The sequence below is a fragment of the Bubalus bubalis genome, chromosome 2, assembly GCF_019923935.1.
Source record: "Bubalus bubalis isolate 160015118507 breed Murrah chromosome 2, NDDB_SH_1, whole genome shotgun sequence".
NCBI classification, from domain to species: Eukaryota; Metazoa; Chordata; class Mammalia; order Artiodactyla; family Bovidae; genus Bubalus; species Bubalus bubalis.
This window is the reverse complement of record NC_059158.1, coordinates 43,948,024-43,975,060: the sequence shown is the minus strand read 5'-3', so window position 1 is coordinate 43,975,060 and position 27,037 is coordinate 43,948,024. Positions and strand designations below refer to the sequence as shown.

The 27,037-nt window shown below is 55.4% G+C and overlaps 1 protein-coding gene across 1 annotated transcript; it reads right to left on the bottom strand.

Moving 5' to 3' along the window:
• Positions 1-2,345: 2,345 nt before the first annotated feature.
• IP6K3 (inositol hexakisphosphate kinase 3) lies at positions 2,346-27,027 on the bottom strand. Its single transcript, XM_006050335.3, has 7 exons — positions 26,673-27,027; positions 16,312-16,676; positions 9,359-9,566; positions 8,154-8,329; positions 6,697-6,872; positions 3,346-3,745; positions 2,346-3,195 (listed from the first exon to the last, which is right to left on the bottom strand). Exons 2-7 carry the CDS (start codon positions 16,496-16,498, stop codon positions 3,176-3,178), a joined length of 1,167 nt encoding a protein of 388 aa, XP_006050397.1. The 5' UTR covers positions 16,499-16,676; positions 26,673-27,027; the 3' UTR covers positions 2,346-3,175.
• Positions 27,028-27,037: the final 10 nt, after the last annotated feature.

Below are 27,037 nucleotides of genomic sequence, written 5' to 3'. Positions count from 1 at the left end.
CAGCACTTAGCAAAGAGATCAGCAGGGCACAGCCGAGCAGGACAGGCATGCACTTGCAGATTGCTGGATACCTGGGGCTCCCTCACCCTTTTGCCCTTTTTCAGTAAACGCAGACTAGAGAGCATACACGTATGCGCTCCTCCTTCTCCTCTCCGTATCTTTCTGTTCTCCCTCTTCCCAGATTTGCATACTTGGGTGGACTCATCCACCTGAGTTGCTGAATCTGCAAAGCCTGGCACAAGTTTCAGACCAGATTTGCCCCTCTGAGTCCAGGAGTCTAGGAAGAACAGTCTAGAATGGTAGCCAACTTAGCCCCTTGCAGCAAACTGCACTTTTCTTGGTGACATGTTCAGGAGGAGGAGGGAATCATTTGGGCTGGACCTCAGAAGGGCTGCAAAGGAGGAAGAAGGCCACCGTGAAGGGGACCGTGGGATAAAGAGGTGGCAGGACATCACATTGGCAGGAAGATGGAGCCACCACGGAGACCAGCTGCAGTGTAGATGGCCACGTGGGTGGCCAGCCCTAAAAGACGTAGATTCCAGGGACTTTCCTGGTGGTCCAGTGGTTAAGAATCCATCTTGCAATGCAGGGGGCACGGGTTGGACCCCCGGTCGGGGAACTAAGATCTCACATGCAGAGGAGCAACTAAGCCGACGTGCCACAACTAGGGAGCCCACGCGATGCAACAAAAATCCTGGGTGCTGCGACTAAGACCTGACGCAGCAAATAAATATTGAAAAGAAAAAAAAGACTCAGATTCCAGCTGACATTCCCACCTCACCCTCAGGCAGCTTCTACAGCACCCAAGGCTGAGAATGGGAACAGGAATCAGAAGCTAAGCCAGGGAGTTTTGGACTTGGTTGATGCAGTACTAGGTTCTCAAGCAAGGAAGTGGCCCAGAAAAAGCGGTAGTTTGGGCTCCCTTTCATCATTAGGAAATAACTTCGTTTTCAGCTGACTTCTTTCTGCCACTCAGTATTTATTGTTCAGTCACTCAGTCCTGTCTGACTCTTTGCAACCCCACGGACTGCAGCACGCCAGGCCTCCCTGCCCATCACCAACTCCCGGAGTTTACTCAAACTCATGTCTATTGAGTTGGTAATGCCATCCAACCATCTCATCCTCTGTTGCTCCCTTCTCCTCTTGCCCTCAATCTTGCCCAGCGCAAGGATCTTTTCCAGTGAATCAGCTCTTTGCATCAGGTGGCCAAAGTATTGGAGCTTCAGCGTCAGTCTTCCAGTGAATATTCAGAGTTGATTTCCTTTAGGATTGCAGGTTTGATCTTACTGTCCAAGGGACTCTCAAGAGTCTTCTCCAGCACTACAGTTTGAAAGCATCAGTTCTTTGGTGCTCAGCCTTCTTAATGGTCCAACTCTCACATCCATACATGTCTAATGGAAAAGCCGTAACTTTGACTATATGGACCTTTGCAGGCAAAGTAATCTCTCTGCTTTTTAATATGCTGTCTAGGTTTGTCATAGCTTTTCTTCCAAGGAGCAAACATCTTTTAATTTCATGGTTGCAGCCCCCATCCACAGTGATTTTGGAGCCCAAGAAAACCAAATCTGTCACTGTGGTTTGACTCAATTTTCTCACCAAGGATGCAGGGCATGAACCTCAGTCACAACTTTAGGAGGCCAAAGATAATCAGGTGTTACCTTGCTTGGAAATCCATACAACGTAAGCTAAAATGTAAAGAAGTTCTTATTATCCAGGCATTCTTTCTTTCTGCTGGTGTGGATTTTTTTTTTTTTTTTCTTTGTGAGAGGGGCGGAGAGGCTGTGTGGATTTTTGAAAGCTGATTGGCTATGAGAATACAAAAATTGCTTCCTTTTGCATTGTGTAAGGTTCAGATGAAGAGACCACTTACTTCTCAGGTCTGGTGCCTGCCTTGTGATACACGCACATTGTTTTATTAGCCACCATTTCTCACCCAGGTTCCCTGAAGGACTGCAGGAAATTGCGGAACTGCTCTTGCGGTGGTATACTCTAGTCACCCATAAATTGGAAATACCATACAGTGTGATGATCGGCATCAACAAACAGAAAGGGTAATGAAAGTGAAAAGTGAAAGTCGCTCAGTCGTGTCCGATTCTTTGCGACTCCATGGACTGTAGTCCATGGAATTCTCCAGGCCAGAACACTGGAGTGGGTAGCTGTTCCCTTCTCCAGGGGACCTTCCCAAAGCAGGGATTGAACCCAGGTCTCCCGCATTGCAGGAGGAAACCAGTGAACTATTCTTGTGGCGGTATACTCTAGTCACTCATAAATTGAAAATACCATACAGCGTGATGATCAGAATCAACAAACAGAAGGGGTAATAAGGCACACCAAATAATCACTGGTGACCTCAGCAATTTTATTAACAAATTTATTTCCCTAATTGGGTAATGTATCTCAGTGCTTGACTCAAGTGCATTGTAATAGGTTTCTACACTGCAGGAGAAGGAATTAATTAGAACCATTTGCTCTCGGTTCTGCATTTACACTGTCCACCCATCTTGTAAACATTGAACCTGGTTTCCTGGGTCCTCCAGGGGCCTCTCTTTTAACTCCCCCACCCTACCCACCCCACCCCCAATAAATAAATAGAAAGCAAAGAGTGTAAGTTCACATCTTCCTTCTGCGCGGTCCACCCCCACCGGAAGCTGCACTTCATGGTCAGAATCTGGCAGAATCATCACTTCCCATAGAACCTGCCCTTCCGTGGGCAAAAATGGGGAGGCTGGAGTCTCGGTTTGCCAGTGCTGTGTCTGGGATTGTCCTTGTCCATTTGGAACCTGGGGTCAGAGCTGGTGAGATGGAAGCTCTGTCTCACGTCTCCCTGCCCCACCTACCGCTTTGAGGAAGGTAAGAGACATTACTAGCCTCTGTCTGCCCCAGGAGCCAGCAGCCCATGTGAGCAGAAAAACCATAAACTCGGGAACACATTCTTTTAGGCTTCTTTAAGTAAGATCTTTTTTTTTTCCCTCACAGTTTGTGAGAGTGCAGCATGACAACAAGAAAGCGTCCTTCAGTGCAAGTGCTGCAGAATCTTGCTGTGACGCTGGCCCCTAACTCCTCTGCAGCTTTCCTTGCTCCAGAAAAGCACCATTTCATACTCACGTGCAGCCTGTAAGGGCCAGCATGAGCGCAAGATGCCAGGGTACATGCATTACCTCCAGAGTTGGTGTCCTTAGCAGCTGTTAGTATAGCCTGTCATGTGGAGAGATGGCTTTTGAGCATAGATATAATTTTTACAGACACATCTCAGGGGGGTCTAGACTACCAATAGGTCCCCTGGGAGAGCTCTTCTCTGGAAAAGTCTGGATGGGCCCAACAAGTCTCATTGTCCCTCATGAATACCTTGCAGGATCTGGATGAGGTTTTCCAGGCCAAAGATATAGCCTGGATCTGGTCCATCGTAGGTGGTGTGTTCATTCCAGGAGCCTTTGTATGTTGTGTGAGCAAAGTCGATCATCCGGACGTCAACTTTGAAGACACTGCTGCCGTGGGGCGTCTGTGGAGTCTCCTGCCCATCGTAGATGATGAGAAGAGAGCTAGAGTAGAACCGGTATGAACTCTGGCTCCTAATGACCGAGAGGAGGGCCTGAAGCTGGTGCTGGATGGGCTCCAGCAGCTCCATCCGGAAGCGGGTCCCATCATGCAGGAACTGGTAAAGCGCTTGCCTGAAGCCCTCCACTGAGAGCTTTCTTCCATAGTACTTGTCTTTGCAGAGAAAGTGCTTCTTATCAGTTTGATAAACCTTACATTAAAAAGAAGATAGAAAATGTTAAGAATTGCAAACTTAAAAAAAAAAGAAATCACATCTGCTACAGAGGCAGCATCTCAAGAAAACTTCATACAGAAACACATTTCTAGAGATGCAGAGCAGGAATGGCTGCAGTGACCGGCAAGACAATCTTTCAGCAAGCACCAGTGCTAATTTTACACTTAAAAATGTTTTCTGTGCAAGGCATTAATAGAAATCCAAGGTCCAAAGATCCTTCATCCTACAGAGGTGACCCTCTGCCCATGAGGAAAAGGTTTGGATCTCCTTTCTTGTGAATTTCCAATGTCAACCGCCAAATCATGATTTAAGTCCTGGCTTCTGGCCCTCTTCAAACACTAGCAAACCCAAGCCAGAAAGCTTTAGTGGGAATCTGAAATCACAGCCAATGGCCTTGGGAAGCCAAGTAAATTAAAATTTCCCCCAACAAAGTTTATGAAGTCCTTTCTCTGCAGAGTCTGAGGAAACTGTAGTGCTCCAGGGGTGGAGCGGGGTGAATTGTTTGCCTATGGAAAGACAGGCTAGATCAGGTGTGCCTGGAGTTTTCAGGTGGTGGGTGATGTTGAGGGGAGCCTGGATGGAGCGGGCTCTGCGGGCTGGTGGCGCCTCTCCTTGGCACCAGCTCCTCCCCAGTCCCCTGTCACATCTTGGCCATCAGAACGAAGCAGATGGAGGAGAGACGCTGATGGGGGGAACAGTGGCAGCCGTTCCCATTTCATTTAGATGGCAGAGGCTGAACGGAGGCCAGTGGCTGGCACAGCCAGAAGGTGGACTTGGCACCCCTCCATCTGGCACACCTGGAAGGGCTGCCTGTACCTGGCCATGACAGTTTCTCAGGTCTTCTCTGCCTTCAGATTACATGGTATCTTTACAGAAAACACGAGTGGAAAAAAAAAATCAGAAAGATACAACAGACTTGGTGTTGCCTTTGGAGGGCTGAAGATCAGCTGCTAAATTGGCCTGTCCTAAACACAGGATAGGCCTCACTTTCCAAATAAATCAGATCAATTTCAGAAGGTTTGAGGTCCAGAGAGAAATTCCATTTACACCACAGTGCATCACACTCCATCCTCTCGAGAACTACATTCCAAGCTTTCCTAGGGACATCTGTGCCTCAAATTTATAGACTCGACTTTCAGTTTCAAGGGGTGGCAGTTTCAATTAAGGAAAGCGATAGTGTTTACCATCAAATCCTTGTCTGGTTTTGCTTAGATAGATTCTAAGAGGGAACCAGTAGAGAAAGTTTATTTCCTCCTGTTCTCCTGCAGCCCCGGCCATAAGCCACAAGAGAGCAGCAAAAATGAAGCGTGGATTCTGGGCAATAAGAAATCAGCCATTCCTTTGCTGGGCTTTGCTGTTACGACTTTACCATTGCTAACCAGAACAGGTAATAATAAGCAGCAGAAAAGGCAGAGTAAGAAGAGAGAATGGCTGATATGGACTTGAAAAGCTGACTGCCTCCCAGCATCTAAGGAGGAGAGGGTTCAGCCTCATCATTCAAGAGAATGAGGACCCCACGGAGCACATGGGGAAGCATTCCCTCAGTTCTCTCCCAGCCCTGCTCACACACTGGCATCAAAGGTCTGCTCTCAACATGGGCAGGACTCATGTGGCCAGGGCAGAAAGTTCCAGCAACCAGAGACCCTGAGATGAGTTTAAAACTGGTGGTTTAAGAAATTTTTTTTTAATTAAATATGTAAAATTTTTAAAAATTAAAAATTTTTTTATTTAAAAATTTATTGATCTACAATGTTGTGCTGATTTCTTCTGTTTAGCAAAGCAGTTCAGTTATATATATAGATTCTTTTTCCTATTCTTTTCCATTGTGGTTTATCACCGGATGTTGAATATAGTTCCCTGTGCTCTACAGCAGGACCTTGTTGCTTATCATTCTATATATAACAGTTTGCATCTGCCAATCCCAAACTCCCAATCCTTTCTTTTCCCACCCCTCCCCACCTTGGGAATCACAAGTCTGTTCTCTGTGTGAGTCCATTTCTGCTTCAGTAAAGTTCATTTGTGTCATATTTTAGATTCCACATATAAGTGATATTACATAATATTTGCCTTTCTCTTTCTGACTTACTTTGCCTAGTATGATAACCTCTAGGTCCACCCATACATCTGCAAGTGGCATTATTTCACTCTTTTTTATGGCAGAGTAGTATTGCATTGTGGAGAAGGCAACGGCACCCCACTCCAGTACTCTTGCCTGGAAAATCCCATGGACGGAGGAGCCTGGTAGGCTGCGGTCCATGGGGTCGCTAAGAGTCAGGCACGACTGAGCGACTTCACTCTCACTTTTCACTTTCCTGCATTGGAGAAGGAAATGGCAACCCACTCCAGTGTTCTTGCCTGGAGAATCCCAGGGACGGGGAAGCCTGGTGGGCTGCCGTCTATGGGGTCGCACAGAGTCGGACACGACTGAAGCGACTTAGCAGCAGCAGCAGCATTGCATTGTATGTATGTTCCACATCTTCTTTATCCATTTATCTGTCAATGGACATTTAGGTTGCTTTCATATCTTGGCTGTTGTAAATAGTGCTGCTATGAACACAGCGATGCATGCATCTTTTCGAATTACAGTTTTGTCTGGGTGCATCCCCAGGAGTGGGATTGCTGGATCATATGGCAGCTCTATTTTTAGTTTTTGAGGAACCTCTGTACCATTTTCCATCGTGGTTACTCCAGTTTACATTCCTCCGCAAATGGTGGGATTTTGACACCACTGTCCTGAAACGTGCTCTTTAAAAAAAAACCCACCATGTCCTAGATCAGGATATGTGTTTCCTTGGGGAAAGGGGTGCCTGGCCACTGCTTCTGTTGCTCCCACAAAGTGAAGGCAACGGTGTCTGGTTGGGGGACACCCTTGCCTCCAGCGGACCTCCGGGGATGCGCAGTCCCGCGGTTGCCCCGCCCCCACCTACCTGCATGCCACAGACGCGCATGCCCAGAAGGGCCGAGGTGCTCTGTGCACACCTCCTCATGTGGCGGGCCTTCTTCTCCTCCGAGGCATCGTCCCCGTGCTGCCGGGTCCCCATCTTCAGGTCTAGGATGCAGGGATGCTTGTACTGCGACACGACGTTTTCCAGCAACAGGAACCCTGGTCGCGCAGCATTAAGGAAGGCTTCCTGGGACACAAAGGCCACTTTCCCGCAGGAGGTGGTCAGCGGGCCTCTGAAGCCGGCTGGAGACTACCCCCGCTGAACCCTAGCCCTTTACCCCCATTTCTTTCACTATAGACCAGCCTGTTGTCACTATGAAGAATTCACGGCATTGACTTTGCAGGCTGCTCTCATAAGTCCATTTTTTTAGGGAGAGTTTATTAGGATGTGAGCTTCTGTTCCTTTCCCTGTTTGCTCTGAGGTTGAAATTTAAATGCAGGCATGAAATCCCTGGCAGGCCATGCCCAATTTACATTTTATGGCAGAAAATATGAAGGCTAAAACCTCCAGTCACTGAATGGGCCAGTACCTTTTGGGAGAAGTGCCTTGATATTAGCTTCAGAGATGAGTTGCAGGAATATTAATTTCAGCCAAATAATTATCCTGCAAAAAGCTTCTTAGGGATGCAGATTGCAGATGTCTTAGTAAGTACGCAAAACCAGCCACCAGTTTGTGGAGGGAGCCCAGTGGTGACAAAGGGGGCCTTCCAAGCCTGAATATGCTCCCTGAGTTTGTGGCAAGCTGAGGGGGACAGGGGAGTACCTCTCCTAAGGGTCCACCCCGCAGGTCCCTCCCTGAGAGAGGGGCCATGCTACATTCTCACCCATCAGCTCCGTGATGGCTGTGGGGAGGATTGGGAGCATAAAAAGGAGGCTGAGGTATGGGGACCCACCCACTCATTCCCCCTGGCCCTGCCTCAGCGCGGCAATCATGTTTCCTAACTGCCCACAGAGACCCCAGCCCTGCCCATCCTCACTGCCCAGGTGGCAGAGACATGACCAGTGACCCAACAGAGGCACTCAGTTCACCCCCCCACCCCACCCCCCATCTGCCTTCCCCAGCCTCTGACTTCTCTTTGCTTTCCTGGTGGCTCAGCAGGTCAAGAATCTGCCTGCAATGCAGGAGACACAGGAGATGCAGGTTTGATCCCTGGGTCAGGAAGATACTCCGGAGGAGGATATATTTGTGCCTGAAAAATCCCCTGGACGGCGGAACCTGGTGGGCTTAGGACCCAAAGGGTCATGAAGAGCCGGTCACGACTGAGCAACCGAGCACAGCACAGCTCTCCTCCAGGGGCCAACTTGGAGGGCTGTGCATCCCACTCTCCCTGACATCCCTGTCTCTCCCCGGCCCTGCCTCAACACGGTTGTCTCGGTCACCCCCCCTTGCCCCTACCTCCCCCACAGCAGCGTGCATGGTGGGCGGGCAGGCGGGGATACGGTGCCGCTTGTTCTCCGGGTACTCGGCACACAGGCGACTCAGGTGGGCCTGGTGGCAGTGGAGACCCCACGGGTTAAAGCTTCCCTTCTCCGTCAGCTTCCCATTCGCGTCTTCCACCAGCGAGGGGACTTGGGCCTTAAGGTGGAGCTCGGACCTCAGGAGCGCTGTGGCCGGGCTGTGGGCGAGGGGAGCACATGGCAGTCAGGACCTCGGTGGCTGGCAGGGCTCTCTTGGCTGGACCAGGCCGTGGACTGCCCCTGACTACCCTCCAGGATGCCCCCCAGGACCTTGGTGCCTCCCTGCCCCGCTCAGGCCCCAGGCCCCAGGCCAAGCTAGGCTGCCAGCCTCGCTAGGTCTCTCTAAAGTCCAGAATAAGTCACACAGCATAGAGGGGGCAACCCCGCCTGGGATCAGAAGGCTGGGGGTTAGGCTGTTCTGTGGCCTCATCGGGGGTGAGAACCACAGATCCACGGTCCACCCTCTCTCCTGCCCTCTACATTATAGCTCCCCGGGTCTGTAGCAGAGAGAGATAATACACACCACTTCCTGACGCCAAGCCAGGAGGCTTAATTAGATCCGCTGCACTCCCTGGGGAAGGGAGGTACTTTCGTTGTATTAGCTCCCTTTTGTTTCCCATAAATGTTTAAAATTCCCCAGGGATGCCTTTCTTCTGAGAAAGGTCAGCTAACACCATCAGAGGTTTCGGAGACCTCTCCAAGGACCTCAGGTGCCCTGAGCCGCCTGCATCTCCAGGGCCCCACTGACCCCTCTCTCCTCACCCCGACTCGACCGCTAAGGAAAAGGATTTCCAAGAGGCATTAGCCACACTTTTTCCTTTATGTCAACTATTCTGGGGCTTCTGCTCTGCACATCTCTCCCCTCCAGATACACTCCATGGTCTCAGTGAAATAGATATTTAATTAAACAAATACACACTAAATGCCTTCTCTGTACAGGACTCGGCACGCTCACCCACTTTCGAGAAGAAACGCATTGAAATCCTCCCTCTGGAAGTGGCACCAAAGAAAATGCATTCCTTTCTTTGGTCACAGGGGTTCTGCTAGACAGAGCCCTCTTCTGAATTTGTCATTTTCTCGGCTCTGGCCCCAAAGGGAAGCCGTTGGCCTTGGCACAGGCGTGAACAGTGCTGGTCCCCGCTAGGGACACGCAGCCTGGCTTCCGGCATCCTGCCACGTGGCCTCACCTCTCCTTGAGCGAGTGTGCCCGCTGGGGGTGCTGCCACTGGGCGAGGGGGAGGGCGCTACCGCCAGTGGTCTGCTGGAGGGTCTGCCATATGGCCACCGCTGCCGACTCCGTGGAGACCGTGAAGGGCCCCTGGTTCTCAGTCAGGGGGTTGGCAACCAGGCTGAGATGGCCGCGGCTGTCCTTCTGGAGGTGCACGGTGATGGTGCCTGTAGAGGGGGAGGGGTGGACATGGTGCGATGTCCTTTCGAACCACAGTTTAATGGCAGTGGTCAACCTGCCCCCTTCCCCAGCTCCTCTCTCTAGAAAGCGCTCTGGGGACTGGCCTGACACAGATCCTACTCTGGAATGAGCCAGAGCCCATGGAGCCTGCCGGAAATGGCCTTGGGCTGATGCTGGCACGGCCCCTGCTTCGCGGCCTCTCCCTGCCCCTTCACGCTTGAAACAGGGCAGCTGCGTGCATTTATTTCATCCTCACATTCTTGCTCCTTTGGGCACAGCCCACATCACCCAGGCACCCCGTGGCACCCTATTTGGGTCCAGCCTTGGGGCATCTGAGCTGGTCCTCTGCAGAGAAGAGCCCCACCTGTGAGTGGCAGTGAGGGAAGTCGGGGTGGGGGCGGGGGGGCGCATCTCTTTCTGTCTCCTTCATCACCCTTGCCTTCTCCTCCATGTAATCATTATCTGAGCAGCTTCTTCCAGGAAGCCTTCCTCTAACAGCCTCCTGCCGCCCGGGCTACCTCTTCACCATCCTTCCCGCATCCTTGGCTTTCACACTGAGACACGTGATACACACCCCATGAGGATTATGGACAGAATGTGGTTCTTTGGTAGAAAATAGAAGGAAAAGTGAGATTTTTCCAACGGTACCTCCTAACCATCCGTATTTGTGTTTGTTTATTTTGGCCACGTCACAAGGCTTGTGGGACCTCAGCCCCCCAACCAAGGATTGAACCTACAGTTCTAACTACTGGACTGCCATGGAACTCCCTAACCCCTGGTGTTTATAATCCAAGCGTGACCTCCTCCTCTGGACGCTGGCTGTGACAGCAAAGGACACGCGGACCCCCCAGGAACCCCTGCACTAGCCGGGCTTCTCCTCTGGGACGTTGGCCAGGCCAGGTCCTAGGCTCTGGCTGCACATTCACGGCTCTGTGGTCATCCCCCATGGACTTCTTGCTCTGATGGCAGGGTCCACGCCTCCCTCCGTGGGGCCTGGCATCCAGTGGGTGCCCAGCCTTGCCAGAGTCCCGTTGAAGCCAGAAGGTACACTTGGTCACAGCCCAGGAGACTGCCACACGAGTGGATTTATGAAAACTGGCTCTCTGTAAAGTCCTTGCTCCCCCCCTCTCCCTGCAGCCGGCGCAGTGAGGACTCCTCTTGGCTTTCTCACCTACCACCCTGCTCTCCGTCTCTCTCCACCCTGCTTTGTGCCTGAGGGGCTGACTCTGGCGTGTACCCGTGGCTTCCTCGCCTGCTAGTTGGGCCAGTGAGGGTCATCGGTGATAGACAGGGGGAGAGGAGGAGAAAGGCTGGGAGCTGCATCCCGCGGCTTCCCTCCCTGCTGCCCCATGGCTCTGCGCTGTTTCGCTGTGGCCCCCTTCTCACCAGGTCAGCTACACCATGCCCTCACTTGGCCTTTCCGGCCCAGGGGTGGCTGTAGCTTTCCCGTCCTGCTGGTCCCTGGCTGCCTCACCATCCCTAGCTGTTTCCCCTCACCTCTTTTTTGTTGGCCACGTGACATGAGGGATCTTATTTCCCCAGCCAGGAGCTGAACCTGCGCCCCTTGCAGTGGAAGTGCACTCTTAACAATTGGGCCATCAGCAAAGTCCCCCTAGTTGCTCCCTTCATCCTGTGTGCAGTTCTGCTGATAGACCCTTAAAGAATAGTCTTTATTTAACCCCCCAGCACGTACCACTCATTTTCTGCTGGGACCCTGGCGGGTGGGAGGGTTGCCTGCTATCGCATCCTCCCAGGTGTTTATTACCTCCCCCAGGCACTGGGTCACCTTCCCGGCCTCTAAGTGGTCATTTCTGCTGAGCCAGCCGCCCGGGCGGCTGCTTTCTCCACGCGCGGTCCTGCCGGGCCCTCCTGGGCTGCTCAGCGCAGACACTCCTTTGCATTTGTCATTCGCTCTCCAGGCCCATCTACACCTAGCTCAGCGGTCTCCCCAGGCCAGGCCTGTCATCTCGGGTTCTCAGAGCCCTGATTCTGCGGCCTGACAGTGACCTTCATTTCCCTCCAGTTCCTTAAAAATTCTGCCCTTCCTTAGCTCATCCCAGACCCTAGTATCCCGTGGAGCAATCGTGATGCTAACGGTCACAGCGCCCCTCAGCGTGGCATGCTGTCCTTCACCGGGATGGCCGCCTGCCTCCCTAGATGGAGCCCACCCGTGCTGTTCTTGCTGGTGAGAGCAGGGGGCTGGTGGTGGCTGGAGACACAGCCCAGGAGTGATAACCGCTGCCTGCTCTTTTATACCTACTGTGTGCCCGCATTATGTGAGTTTTATTTACTGCTAAGTTAGTGTCTAACGCTAAGCCTGCAAGGCATTGACTGTGATCCCTGAGGCTCAGAGGGGTTGAATAACTTGCCCCAGGTCACACGATCAGTAAGGGTGACGGCTGTGTGAGCCGTGACTGTGGGAGAAGGAACAGGCTGCCACACGAAGCCCAGGATCTCTCGGGAGAGTCGGGGTTGTCACGCTGTTTCCCTGAGCGTGGCTGATGACATTCCTGCTGTGTCCCCAGTCACATGTGGCTGGTCATTCTGTTCTGTGGGAGCAAACAGAGAGGCCACGGAGCCACCACCTCACGAGAGGCGATCAGTGTCAAGAAGCCGAGGACATGATGCTTCATTTCCAGCCTTGACCTTGCGGTGCTCGTCCCGGGAAGGAGCCCCCCCCAGCCCAGGCCCCAGAGCCCACCCTCCAGGTGCCAGGAGAGGGGGAGCCCCACGGCCTCTGTGCTGGTTCTTGGGGAGCTTGGAGCCTCCTGCTCGCTTGGAGAGGCAGGAGGGTGTGCCGGCCAAAGGCAAGGCCCTTTTGGATCTCACCAAGCTCAAGTTACCATCCGGCGGCCCCCCGGACTTTCCCATTTTTGAGGCTAAGGTGACGGGCCTGCCAGAAACCAAGTTCCTGGGGAGCCCTGGGCCCAGGGGGCCTCCCTGGAGGGACAAGAAATGTGACCTTCACCTGCTTCTCCAGGCTCCAGCTCTGGTCTGATCTCATCTGGTCTGAGTGTCAAAATAGATGGAGGTGAGCAGAGGAGCAAATAATGCCAAACCAGTAAAATTCAAAAGTCATTTCTATTTGTCGTGTCGTCAGCGAGACCCAGCCAGACTCCTGTCTCTGCCTTCTCGCTCCATCTCCCTGTGCGCCTCTGCATGGCTCCGTGTCTCTCTCTTCCTTCCCTCTCTCAGCTCAGCTCAGGCCTTCCCTCTGAAACCTGGGACCACTGCACAGAATGTTGTACTAGTCGCTCAGTCGTGTCCAACTCTGTGCGACCCCATGGGCTGTAGCCCGCCAGGCTCCTCTGTCCATGGGTTTTCCCAGGCCAGAATACTGGAGTGGGTTGCCATACCCTTCTCCAGGGGGTCTTTCCAACCCAGGGATCGAACCAAGGTCCGCTGCACTGCAGGCGGATTCTTTACCATTTGAGCCACCAGGGGAGCCCCATAGCTCACAGCGACCTTGCAGTCTCGAGTTGCCTGTCCTTGACAAGAACAGCCACTCAGTGGGATTCAGACTCCCTGAGGTTTGGATTGTTCCTTTGTCAAGAGCCTTGTTGGCCCCAGCCTGGCCTCCAGCTCACCTTGGCTGTCTCAGACGCCCACGGGCTCCCAATACACTGCTGCCCCTGCCCAGCCAGGCGGGTGGGAGACCCCAGCCCCATCTGCTTACTCACCAGCCCCCCAAGCACCTCGACTGTGACCGCGTCAGCTGGGCAGACAGGAGCGCTCCCTGACACACCCAGAGCATCTCAGCAATTCCGATTTGGCCAAGCAGCTTCCGTGAATATTCTGTCATGTATTTATTTTTAAGCTCATGAGGACATTAATTCGCCGACGTCTGTAATATGAACCTGGCTCATCCATTCACCAGCGGGACCTAGGAGCGTGTCCTCACTCGCCCGAAGCCGAGGAGAGGAGGGACAGTTTAAAGATGCTCTCATGCCCAGGGAGTCCAGGCGCTCTCCGGGTCCAGGGAGGCTGCCCCGGGGAATGCAGTGCCTGCCCAGCACTCCAAAGCCATCAGCGTGCAGGCGTGAGACGGAAGAGGGTGGGCTCCGGGGCATGTGGTGGCCACGTCAGCAATGGCCCCTCTGTCCGGGCTGGTCCCATCAGGATGGAAAGGGAGACCCCTGAAGCGGCCTTGTGGGCACTTGACTCACTAGCTAAGTGACCCTGGGCGAGTCACTTCCCCTCCCTTGTTGGGCTGGACGGCTCCAAGCACTGGCGTCTGGGGAGTTGTCTCTGCAGGATGGTCGTTGGAAGGGCAGGGCTGGGGGCCGAGTGGCCACACTCGGGAGCCAGGCTTGAATCCTGGCTCTGTTCTACTGGCTGTGTGGCCTGAGGCAAGTTGGGTGACCTTCCTGGGCCTGTTTCTTCCCCCATGAAGTGGGGACAACGGGAGTGTCTTTCTTAGAATGTTGTCAGGGTTAAACAAGTCAATCACAGAAACAACTTCTAGGGTGTTCGGCACTGAGTAAACGCTGAAGGTTGACCAATAGTACTTTTCTTGATTTTTTTTGGGGGGGGGGTGCTGCATTGAGCCATATTTGGGATCTTATTCCCCAACTAGGGATCGAACCCATGCCCCCTTGCAGTGGAAGTGCAGCGTCTTAACCACTGGACTGCCAGGGAAGTCTTGGCATTACTTTTCTTATCGGGGGAAGGAAGAAGCCTGCACAGCCCAAGGCCCTTCAAGGGACCCTTTCTCATCCCCAGACCTGACCTTCTTCCCTCCTGCCCCAGGGGTCTGAGGGCACACAGGCCTCACTTCTGGGCCTTTTTCTCGTGTCTCCTCACATGTGTGTCTCCTAGGGTGGCACCTGCACCCTGGCACCAGACAGCCTGTGGTGTGGCAGATGAGGGGATCAGCGTTCCTCATCATCCAAGCCTCGTGTTTGGGTGTCAGGCCATCCCGTGGGCTCCACCTCACCCTCACCCGCAGCCGGGCTGCATGGTCTCCCCTGATGGACATCCTGGGCCTCCCTGACCCGGCCTCTCCTGACTTGTTTGCAATCGTAGTCTCCAAGTGAGGACTCAAATTAATCTACGGAGTTAGTGGGGCTCCAAGGTGGGGCGGGGGGTGGGTACCAGGATGGGCCCAAGCTGAGAGGGATGCAAGGCAGAGGAATGGTCTGGACAGCTGACCAGTGCCCAAGGCTCCCCAGAGTGGAGGAGACGGCGCAGGCAGACGGGGAGCAGGGAGGGCCCTGGGGTGTGGTCCTGAGACCGTCAGCTCTTACACGTCCATGCTCTGCCTGAGGTGGCCCTGGGAGCCAGTCTCAGCTCCAGTGCTGCATGGGACCAGCAGGGAATGCTGCGGGCAGGAGCGCCGCCCTCCTGAGATCCGACCACTCCTTTGCTGGCTCGAGTTCACTTGTGAAGGGACAGATGTTAACTCCAGTGGATGCTCTGACAAGGTGGGTGGTGACCCACAGCTGATGGGCAGCACCGGTCAGTGGCCCCGGAGAGCCCCCGGGGAGGCTGCGCACCAGCCGTCACCCCGTCTCTCATGTGTCTTGTCTCAGCCTCTCTGGAGGTCCTGACTGCCCACGACTGAAGCAGTGCCCAGGGCTCAAGGCCTTGGGCCCCTCTCAGTGGGTCTGAATCTGGATGCTGAATACAGATTCCTGGGCTCTGACCCAGGGATTCCGATTTACAGGTCAGGAATGGGGCCTGGGAGCCTGCATTTACACACGTGCGCACACACACACACACACATATCCACATATATACATCAGTGATTGTGGTAAATTTGTTTGACCCCAGATCATACTTATGAGAAACACCAATGTATTAGGTTGCCCAAAATATTCGTAAGATGATATGGAAAAACCAGAATAACTTTTTTGGCAAACCAATAGACGACCCCATCCTTCCCTGTTTTCTCCATCTTTGAAATGCAGGTGTTTTTAACTGACTTGTCTAAATGTTATCATCGCTTTCACTACAGATATTTGCATAACGAGGACAGAAGCTTAAGGTCACAGGTCTAAAATCCTTTAAAGGAGGTCTCTTCTCTGAGCATTCCTTACTTTGTGGGGCTGGCGACTGGCAGAGTCATGTCCTGAGCCCTGCAAGCCACTTTTACTGAAGGCTGGGGGTGGACACAACAGCCTGCCTCATGGATGCCAGCAGCCGCCCAGAGTGCACCCCTCCCCCCGCCACCGGAGACCAGCAAACAGCAGCCCTCCCCACGCAGCCTTCTCTCCCCAGACCTTGTGCTCAGATCCGGAACACATGCTGGGGGAGCAGCCTGCACCCTGGCTTTGCCCCCGGATGACAGTGGGAATTCTGGCTTCCCAAACACACTGTGAACCGGCTCCTCCATAACCTGTCCCAGACCCAAGGCTCCCGCCATCCGCCTGGGTCACTTCAAGGGAGGTCTCCACCCGTCCTGTGTCTACCAACCACGGTTGCAAGACCTGGGCACTGCGCACCTAAGGCACAGAGCAGAATGCCCCAAGGTGGGGTGGGGCTGGGGGTCACCTTATCCCGTTCTCAATCCCTCAAAGACTGGTGGCTTGAGCTAATTTACAGGGGATGCCAAATGGCATTACACTCCAGGCCTGGGGGCTGGAAGAGTTCAGAGTACCTGGGGTGGTGAAGGCCAGCGGCTGTGCAGAGGGGCAGGTCTCCATGGCAACCCTTCAACACACCACGGCGCTTGAGGAGGTGGTGGGGGCGTGCGGAGAGGCCGGGCCCCTCGGGGGCTGCCTGGACACTCACCTTTGTACTGCGGGGTGAAGCGCTTCATGGCCAGCGGCAGGGACTCATAGAACATCTGTTCCCGGGAGATGAGGGGCTTGCATACCGTGTGCTCATCGTACTTCATCACGCTCAGGTGCCCCCCGACCTGGTGCAGGAAGGGCTCCAGCGGCACGCCGGGGGTGTCCACGCTGTCCTGCACCACCATGCTCCAGCGTGGGAGGGCGGGGTGGCTCCCTGCAGTCCACAAGAGGAGGCGGGGTCTGGGGCTGAGGTCGCAGCTTCCGGACAGAAGGTGGGCTGGTAGCAGTCCTCAACTTTCCTTTCTCAGCCTTGGCTAGAGCACAAGAGTCTTCCTGGCTGAGGGCTCTCGGCAGTGGGGGTCCCTGGAAAACAGAGGAGAAAGGGAAGGGATGTGAGGGAGACCGTTTGGAGGGGACGAGGGCACCTGAAGTTCCCAGCCACCCCCCAGGTGTTAGATAAGACCGTAAACAGGCATTGATTTCTTCTGGAATCGTCTGTTACAGGCAACTAATAACAGTTTCCGCCTCGGGGGAGCAGGACTGAGAGGAAGACTTTTCACTAAATACTATTTACAAGCGCCTTTTGAGTTTAAATATTAAAACATTCAAATAACAAACAAAAAATCCAAAAGACAATCCCTAAGATTACAAGCTTGAAGAGTGTAGCGAGCATGTCTGAACTGCTCACGTCCCATGGCTGGCCTTCCCCTTTGGAAACTTTGGTCCCAGCCCCAATGAGAAGAGAGTCCCTGCTGGTGGGGACTCACCTGCAGGGGGCTGGAGGGGTGCAGGAATGTTTCATTTTGATATAGCATATACCTAAGCTGGGCACCATCTGGGCCCCACAACATCATTGCTGTGTGACCCAGGGAAGTTACTAAACCTCTCTGGGCCTCAGTTCCCCCATCTATAGGATAAGATAACAATGATACCCACTTCAGAGAGTTAGGGGCAGAATTGAGATATAAAGGCTATGAAAATGTTAGCGCAGTGCCTGGAGCTAAGTGCTTGATAAATGTGATCTATCATGATTATTTCTAGCATTATTGCCCTGGGGATCAGATTTTCTTACCAGTCCTGAGAGGGCCAGCTTTATCACGGATGCTTGCAAATGAGGAAAGTGAAGCCTGCAACGGCTTGCTGGGGCCCACCTCAGGCCAGGAACAGAGGCAGAAGCTAGGCAGGGGCTCCTGATTGGGTCCCCCACCGTCCGCTTGCCCTTCACCCTCTATGAGGTCTGGCTTGCCAGACCTTAGGCAAATGCTGGAAACTCTGGCTGGAAACTTGGCCCCTAAAGACATCCTGACTTTGGGACTTCGCTGGTGGTCTAGCGGTTAGGACTCTGAGCTTGCAGTGCAGGGGGCCCCGGGTTCGACCCCTGGTCAGGGAACTAGATCCCACATGCCGCAACAGAGTTCACGTGCTGCAACTGAAGGCCCCACGTGCTGCAACTAAGAGACCCAGCACAGCCAAATAAATAAGTTTTTAAAATATAAAGATGTCCTGACTTTGTCTCAGGAGAGAGCCAAGGAGACACTGCCAGGGGAGGCTCTTGTGGCCGCATTCGTCATGTTTGTGAGGACAGTCCCGCGGTGGTGCCGTCGCCATGGAGTTATTAATACCCTCGTCTGCTGGACTCCCAGCTGAGGATGCAACCAGGCCGTGCAGTGCTGGGCATGATCAACTCTCTAACTGACCTTCAGTCCAGACCATGGGCATGGCTGGCTGCCTCCACACGCAGCAGTGCCTGTCACTTTGTCCAGGCCCCCAGCTCAGAGAAGTCCCACCATCCACTTGGATCTCCAGGGCCAGGAGGCATTGAAAGCCTCAGCCTGGCCTGTTCACGGCCCTCCACGACGATGTTCCTGAATTGGTTACTGCTCGGCAGGCCACAGAGCTCCCCTCGGAAGGGAAACGGGGTGTCTTCTGCCTGTTCTGTGCAATTGCTATGCCGGATGCATGACTAAAGCGCGACTAGGGAGTCTGGGGGTGCTGGGCAAGGCCTTGGGGTGGGAAGGACTGGGGCCTGTTAGGGAGGGCTTTCCCCAGCCCTGCTCTGAGAGCCCCCTGCCCACCACCACCCGAGGTGAGTCCTCCTTGGGATGTGCCCCAGGAGCTGAGAGAAGGAGTCGGGAGGCATGTAAATGTGAGGAGAATCAGGGATGGGTTGATACTTTCGGTCTGGTTATCAGATAAGACATCGCAGTTGCTTGGCAAACCTAATCCTCCCTGCAAACTCCTGCCGAGGCAGGAAGGAGGAAGGAAGAGAAAAACCAAGACGCCTCTTCTCTCACTGGGCTCACTTGGGTGCCAGCCTTTGCCAGCTGATCTGTGCCCAGGTCAAGGAGGCAGAGGCGCTGCTGGGAGGCAGAGGGACAGCCTGCTCGTGAAGTTCATTTATAGCCACTCCCGGAAGGAGCTGAGGCCCCAGCCCGCACAGTGTCCCCGGGGGTCAGCGCTGGCCAGGCCTGGACTCACCTCTGCGAGCCCAGCTCTGCCCAGGAGCCCAGGTGGCGTCCCCAGCAAACCCTTGTGCAGCCACCCAGGGCGGCCCCCACTCTTCTCTCCCCTCACCCGGTCTCCCCGAGGAGCCCTAAGGACATAGATGTTACCTTGCAGTGTGGTGTGGGAGGAGATGGGAACAATAATGGGAACAGTAAATGGTAACAAACACAACACAGGCATGTTCCGGGTGTTCACCCACATTCACCCGTGTGAGCCGCACGGCTGCCTGATGAGGGAATCAGTGTCATCAGCCTTTTATAGGTGAGGAGAACGAGGCCCAGAGAGGTTCAGTAACTTGCCTGTGGGCACCCAGCTACTCGGGGGAGACCAGGGATTTGAACCCAGGCACACTAGCCCAGAGCACAATCACGGGTCGTCCTGCGGAAATGCCGGGGGCTGCCGTTTCTCTACTTCGAGAGTCAGGAAATAGAGCCCCAAGGAGGCTGGGACTTGGCCAAAGTCACTCACAAGTCACTGGCTGCGATGACACAGGCACTCGGGTTTTCTTGTCCCCAGGCCTGGTTTCTCCTACCCTGATACCCTTTGGCCAGGCCTCCCCCCACCTGCTACAGTGAGTGCATGTCCCAGTGGTGGCCGGGGTCCACGTGTCTGCAGAAATCAGCAGGAGGGGTCAGGTGAGGCCCCCTGGAGCTGGGCCTTGGTACTGGCCTGCATGGGGCTTTCAAGCTGAGGGGGTGTCAGCTGGATCTGAGAGGCACTGTCCGTACCCAGAGCCTCCCCATCCCGTCACCTGCCACCCGCACGGTCAGACGTTCTCAGGGGCCCTGGCCAAACCGCCTCAGGGAGCCAGGATCAGCCAGAAGTCCCTCCAAGATGGCCCCCACACAGCAACGCAAACCCTCCTGCCCCCAGGCTTGGCAGCAGCTTTTTAAAAATGCTGGACTCGAAGCTGGGGAAAACCGAGGCCCTTCCGCTTAAGGGTCACCTTAGGGTATGGCCTGGGGCAATGGCCTAGGGTCCTCGGGCTCCTGACGCAGATTGTGGGAAACTGCGGGAAAGGGGCGCAGGGAGGACGGACGGGCGCGGGGGTGGGAGACAGAGGGGCGCGGGGAGGGGCACGGAGGGGCGCGCGGGGTGGGGGGGGGGAGGACGGAGGGGCGCGCGTGGGGGGGAGGACGGGGGGCGCGCGAGGGGGGTACAGATGGGCGCGCGGCGGGGAGGACGGAGGGGCGCGCGGGGGTGGGGGACGGAGGGGCGCGCGGCGGGGGGAGGACGGGGGGCGCGCGGGGAGGACAGACGGGCGCGCAGGAGGGGGACGGAGGGGAGCGAGGGGGTGGGGAATAGACGGGCGCGCGGGGTGGGGGGACGGAGGGGCTCGGGGCGGGGGGTGGGGGGGTGGGGCGGGGGGCGGGATGGAGGGGCAGTGGCTTAGTCCCCTGGCTTCCTGCATGAGCCGGGCAAGTGGGTTTGCTGCCGCTCAGGGAGCCGCTCTGTGGCTTCCCCCAGGCGCTGACGCTGACCTTGGATTCCCAAGGAGGCTGAAGTTCGCATCGGTCGCTGTGGGACCGAGCTAGAGAAGGCCTCCATTTCCCCCATCCCTCCTGCCGAGTCCTAAATGAATAATTCAGGCTGACAGAGCTTTCTCAGCCGACCTGCCTTTCACCACTGGACAGGCACTTCAGTCAGTGGCCAGAGCCTGAGCAGTGCCTCTGGGCCCAGGAGTTCTGGGCAGGAGTGTTTGGTGCCTGGCTCTGCTCCAGGCCCCCCACCAGCTAGCTGAGACCCCTGGGGAGAACCAAGCTTTGGTTTACCGCCACTGCCACGGCCTTCGCAGGAGCTTCACAGCCCCCTTTGGAGAGCCCGTTTCCCTGGCATCCCCAGCGCTGGGGCTTTGTTACTGCATGGGCGGTGCCCAGGACCTACTCCTGTGGCTCGGCCTGGGTGCTGGGAGGGCAGGCGAGGCGCTCGCCGAGGCAGGACCTCACAGCCCCTCTGACACGCTGAGGGGCTCCCTTTAGTGCTTTGTGGGGACACACAGGGCCCTCTACTCAGCCCAGGCCTCCTCTCGCAGACTACAGCCCAGACCTCCGGCTCAGAGTCTGTCCTGAGTGCTCCCTGGGGAGGAAGAGGCTGAGGGAAGATGGAGGAGGGGAGAGGGAGGGCGAGGCACCCCAGCCTGCAGAGTTAGAGCCCCCGCCCCGGGAGGAACGGACAAACAGCCCCAGATCCCTGTGTCCTCCTGCCCCATCACTGGGTCATGTCCTGAATGAAATGACTCCAGGAGGACTCAAGGGGCGAATTTCTCTAGTGGGGCCCAGCCATGGAGCTGGGTGTCAAAGGAGGCCCTGGACCAGCTGGTTCACTGCAGGGGTCTGAGTGACAGCCAGCCTGCACTGGGCGGCGAGACACTTCCTGGTCTGAAAGGAGGGTCACGGACAGCAGGGCCTGCCGGTGTATTTGGCTCCCTGGGTGGGGACAGATGACAGAAGCGGTGAAGCCAGGCACAGGGACAGAGGCCACCCATCGAGCTGAGGTGGAAGAGGGCGTCGTGGCTCAGGGCTCGTCACCACAGGCCAGCCCATGTTAGTTCCTCTTCCTGGGAGACTTCGTTGTGTATCTGACTTTCCCTACAGGCTTCCCAGGTGGCGCCAGTGATAAAGAACCTGCCTGCCAAGGCAGGAGACGTAAGAGACACAAGTTTGATCCCTGGGTTGGGAAGATCCCCTGAAGGAGGGCATGGCAACCCCCTCCAGGATTCTTGCCTGGAGAATCTCATGGACAGAGGAGCCTGGTGAACTACAGTCCACGGGGTTACAAAGAGTCAGACATGACTGAAGCAACTGAGCACGCACGCACGCTCGCAACCTCTCCCCACAGGCTAAACTGGAGTTGATTAAAAATTACAGAAGGAACACCTCGTTTAGAACTTGTCTCTTCCTTTTTAGGGAAGATGGCAGGTGAAACCACAAACTAAACTTGTAAGGGTTCAACGTGGACTAAATGAGTCACGAACTCTATCTTATCAGAGGCTGTCAGCTCCTTGTATCTGGAAACTAGTTGGTTGACTGTGGTTATTGTCAAAACTGTTCACAAATATTCTGGGTTTTTTTTTCCCCCTGCAGGAACGTGGTATGACTGCACTTCCCTTGTCCTCTGAAGGCACGTCGGCCAAAACATGATGTGCTTTGGCTAACACCACGTGGAAGGGAGTGACGGATGCCACTTCCGGGAGGAGGACTTAGAGCATGCAGTGCCCCGCGTACTCTTTGCCTGGCCAGGGTGATTTGGGAAGCACAGTCACTTCCTCAGTGACGGTCATGACAGAGAAAGCAATCCAGGTTATATTAGGCACTGAGGTTTGGGGGTGTTTTTGTCACACAGCACAACCTAGTCCGTCCTGACTAATTCACCAGCTGACAGCCAGATACCCAGTATGGAGCAACCTCAGGCTTGAATACATCCTCTGTGTTGTAGCCACTCCTGTGAAGCATCCATGGCGGGCCACTGGCCTTACAACGTCTCCCTCTGTTTCTCAGAATAATTTTCAGATGGAGACAAGTGGAAGAGCTTTCCCAGGGTCCAGAGAGTGAGCACCGGTGCTGAAATTCAGCCACAGTGAATCTGTCTCCTTCCAAAGCGGATGCTGCTCTGCCCTACCATGTGGTCCCCCTTCTAAGAGGGGGGGGCTGGCACTCTGGGTCCCTCTGAGAGTCCTGAGACCTGAGTGGGGCCCAGGCTCCTATCCAAGACCCTCTCTGTGCTGTGAGCCTCAGCTGCCTACATCAGCAGCAGGAGCCCACTGGGAGCTCACACTTGGCAGGGCGGTGGGGGTGCCATCCCTGGTGGCAGGGTTCCACGAGGAGCTGGGCAGTGTGGATTCACGGTGCCACGGGTGGAAGACTCCCATCTGTGGGCCACTCAAGCCCTGACCCAAAGCCACACCAGCAGCATTATCTGCAGACTAGAAAAGCAATATCCACAGCTTGTGATCATTTCTCAAATGTATCTAAATGCTTCAGTGTTTACCAAAATACAAATTCATTTAAAGGCATTATTAAGTTCCTAGTAGTTTTTATCATCATCTGTTTTCTCAAAAAACAGATACTAAAAGTCTAATGAATATCGCAGAGGGACTCCTAGGGAACAAATTAGGTTGAAAAATGAGTCCTAGTTAGAAAGGTTAGAAGAGATATTGCTGAGGGACCGGGGCAGGGGTATGAGATGGGGGAGATGGAGGCTGGGCCTAGGGGAGCTTGAGGAAGGCATGTTTCAGGGTGCGTGTGTGCAGGGAGCACAGTGAGGAAGGGAAGGACAGGCAGAGAGATGGGACCAGAGGGAGGGCCGAGTGGGGAGGCAGAGGTGGGTGCTGCTGGGGTCCGGGCAGAGGAGGTCTTACCCCCCCATCAGTCTAGGCAGGAGGGGGTTGCCTGAGAACACCGAGGTATGAACGCTCTCTGGACTGCGTCTCAGTAGATCGAAGGGGGAGAGGTGCGCTCTGGGGAAGAGATAATTAAGAAACAGCTTGCAGCAAAAGAAGACTGCAAAATAAAACGCGTCGGGCAGCAGACTCAGAAGCAGCATGGTTTATGGCCTGCCCTCTCGCCTCTGAAGCTCTAAGGTACATTTCGCAGGCCACTCAGAGCCAGAGGTTTGGTACAAGTACCACTCAATGTCTCTGTGATGCCCAAGGGAGCATTTTTTAATCTATTAGAGATGAGAGGACCCGAAAACCATTTAAAACCACTTAGGTTGGAATGGGCAGGAGCATTTTGGAGTTGCTCACATGGCAGAGTGCTGTGTATCATCTGAGACCATCTAGGCTTGGAAGGCACAAGATTATTTTCTGGGGAGAAAAAAAAAAATCAAGTTTTTAAATCCATCCTAGAAATGACTCAAGGGCTGTGGGACGGCAAGCCCCACGGTCCGCACGGTCCCAGTCCGGTGGGATCAATACTGAATGCTGGGGATGTCACACATCACCTTCTCAGTTGTGGCTGAAAGATGTGGCTTTGGAGAGCATCTATTTCCCGGGGAAGGCTTGATTTCCAGAGTCACAGAGCAATACTTCATCTTCCTGACTTATTTCTGAGCTGATGTTATCCTTTGAGGGAAGATATTCTTCCCCGTCTCCTTTTCTCTTAACATTTAAAATCTCCCAGCGTTCCTCCAGCTTGAGGACCTAATGCGATTTTAATACAGCTATTATTAGTTTAGAAGCCCTTCAGCCCCTGACAAATGTCCGTAGCAGCAGCGACGATGTTCTGATCTTGCTGTCAGGGCGGGAGACACATGGGGCACAGATGACTCAAAAGCCCAGCGCTCCTGGAAGGGCTGCTGGGGCCAGCGAGGGTGGGGTGGGGTGGGCTGGGGTAGGGCGGGGAGGGCTTCTATCTTCCCAACCCCAGTGGAGCCGGACCTCATGATAGCACCTTGGGACCTCGGCCCCGCCATCCCCCAGGCACGCTGGGCACCTCGCCTACAGCCCCTCCCAGTCAGGCTTGTCTCCTGGAAACTGCTGCCCCTGGAAGCTTGGATACTGGAGAAGCTTGACGGGACCTTGGACCCTCCTCCCAGGGTCTGGATATCGCTAGACGTCCAGACCACATTTTCCAGCCTCTGACACCCTTCCCCACACCTTTCTCCAAGTCACATGACCAGCCACCCGCTGAGCCAGAGATAGACGGTCTTGTCGGTGGTTACTATGGAATCTTTAGGACTCTAACAAGAGATACGTTTTTTAAGGTCAAAACACAACAGTGGGGGGTGGAACAAGCCTACATGTGCGTGCGCGCAGTCACCGTCCTTCAGGCCGAGGAGCTGAGCTGGGCAAGTGTGAAGCGTGAGGCTTTGCCCAGCAGAGGGCAGCAGCAGACGGGCCAGAACCGCCCAGAGAGGAAGCACTTGGACCGGCACTGCCTTGGCCCAGCAACTAGGGGCCCTTCTCCAACGGCCCTGAGTTTGTTCGGCCTGTCCTCAGAGAGCTGGGACAGCGGCTGAAGGGCCGGTGAGGAGCACTGCTGAGGATCAGGGTGCCTGGCTCAACTCACAGGGGAAGGACCTCAAAACCAGAGATGGGGGCCGGCCGAGGAGGTGGCTGAGCAGAGCGGAAGCGTCTTCAGCATCTACACCCCACTGGCTCCTTCCCCCGGGATGGGCGGACCCCATGCCCCCTTCGGCTGCCCGCCTGGCCGGCCTCTCCCACCTGCTCCCTGAACAAGCTGGTGCTTGATTCTCATGAGGTTGACTCCTCTTCCCAGGTGGCTGCTGATGAACGAGACAGCAACCACGCGGGAAGGACATCTTAGGCGCTGTGCTTGGAGCTGGAGGACGCAGGAGCAGGCTGTCGACCACGAGGGGGTAGGGGGCCTCAGCCTGGCCTGCTGCCCCCAGGGTGTCCTGGGGCAGAGCACTGGGAGGACCCCCAGGGGCCGCAGCCCCGTTGCAGAAGAGGGGTTTCTCAGATCCCCGATAAGAAGCTGACTTTGTAGGGGCACGAGGGGGCGAGGGTGCCTGGACGCCACGCAGTGGGGCCCGGAGCCCTGGGTCTGCCTAGACTCCTGACCCCTTCCCCTCCAGGCCTCAGTCTCCCTCTTCGGAATGAGCTGCTGAGCCAGCCCTGTTCTCACCCTCCTGTGGGGCAGCTGGCCATTCAGTTCAGCCGGTCACTGTTGGGGGCGGGGTGGGAAACGGGGGTGGGGAGGGTGGGGGTTGGCTGAGATGCTACCAGACTGAAAGCGGGGGTGCTCCCCCTGCCCCATTGGATCCTCGTCTAAACAAAGCATTGAACACCATTTAGGAACAACTGGGGAAATTGGAACATGGCCTGGACGTAGCCATCCTTGGGGAGCCAATAATATCGTCAGTGGGGTGAAGCTGGGGTTACATAAGGACCTGAACTGAGGTGCTTTGAGGGGAAATGCTGTGACGTCCATAGGTTACTTCAAAATACCTTAGCCTTAGAGAATACAATGAAGCAAATGCGGCAAAACTCAAACAAACTGTGTAAATCCAGCCGCAGAATATGCAAATGTTCATTGTGTCATTCCTTCTATTTTTTTCTTGTAGGCTTAAAGTTTTTCATAGTAAAAAGGCTAAAAAAATAAACCAGCAGCTCTTAAAAACCGTAGAAGCCTGACTCTTGCCTGGTGGGATCCAAATCTCCTGGGAGGGACCCACCCTGGATGTTTTCAAGGCCCCCAGAGAGCCTGAGGACGGTGGCAGGCTCAGGTTCAAGTCTCAAGTTCCCTGAGGGTGGCCCCAGGAGAGCCCATGGGAAAGGGGCCCCTAAAGACTGCCCCTGCCCAGGGCAGGGGGTGCCCTGGCAGTGACATACCTCCTGGCCATGTCCACGCCCGTCCCCGCTCCACCGAGGCACCCGCGCCCGCGCCCCAGCCCCAGCCCCAGCCCCAGCCCCGGCCCCGGCCCGAAGGTGCTGATGTCATCCGGTCCCGGGGCCCCTCCCGGCTGGCTGCTGGGATGAGATGTGCCATTCCTGGGGCCCTTGCTGCCCAAAGCTCCTGGGACAGCTGCCCAGCGTGAAGGGTTAAACCCAGCGAGGGCTCCAGTCCCTGAACCTGCCCTCACAGCGTCCCTGAAGCCCAGCCCTGCCACCTTCACGCAGGAGCCCAGATTCCAGAACAACATAGGAGGGGGCCGGAGGGAGTGACTTCTGGGGGAGGGGAGGACAAACGGAGAGGATCCAAGGACAGAATTTCTATGCTGCTGAGCTGTGCCAACAGCCCCTATACCCCCAACACAGACGCACATGGACACACTGGGGCCCCTCTAGTCGGGGGGTCCACCCCTGAGTCCACAGTGTGAACAGGCCTCGCCGCGGCCCTGGCACCATCGGGGCCCTCCCTGCCCATGCTTATTCCCCACGGCAGCACTCACCGGAGCCGCACCCCGGGCTGAACTGGGGGGCTGTGCGGGAGACAGGGGTCCAGCGGAGAGCGGTCTTCCCAGTCAGTGATCGCCGGCTGGCGTGTTGGGCAAAGGCCCTTCCCAGTGCCCCAGCATGGAGAAGTCAGTGTCCACAGTAGCACTGGCAGAGCGGGCTGCCCAGACTCAGGTCAGCCCGCAGGGCTGGACTGCAGAGGCCTGGGGCGGGGGGGTCACCTGACCCTCGGGGAGGGCCAGCAGGGGCTGGCTGTCCTGGGCAGCTGTCAGCTGGTGTCGGGCTGCCCTGGGGCAGGGCCAGAGGACCTGGGAGGGAGAGGGAGGAAGGGGAGGAAGGGAGGAGGGGTCTGGAGGGATGT

What these genes read in the sequence shown, in the direction of transcription:
- IP6K3 (XM_006050335.3), bottom strand. Translation starts at nt 16,498, where the DNA reads ATGGTGGTGCAGGACAGCGTGGACACCCCCGGCGTGCCGCTGGAGCCC. An exon ending in GCACACTCGCTCAAGGAGAG is followed by an intron (nt 8,330 to 9,358) that starts GTGAGGCCACGT and finishes CCTCGCCCACAG; the next exon opens with CCCGGCCACAGCGCTCCTGA. An exon ending in CCTCATCCAGATCCTGCAAG is followed by an intron (nt 3,196 to 3,345) that starts GTATTCATGAGG and finishes TCCACATGACAG; the next exon opens with GCTATACTAACAGCTGCTAA.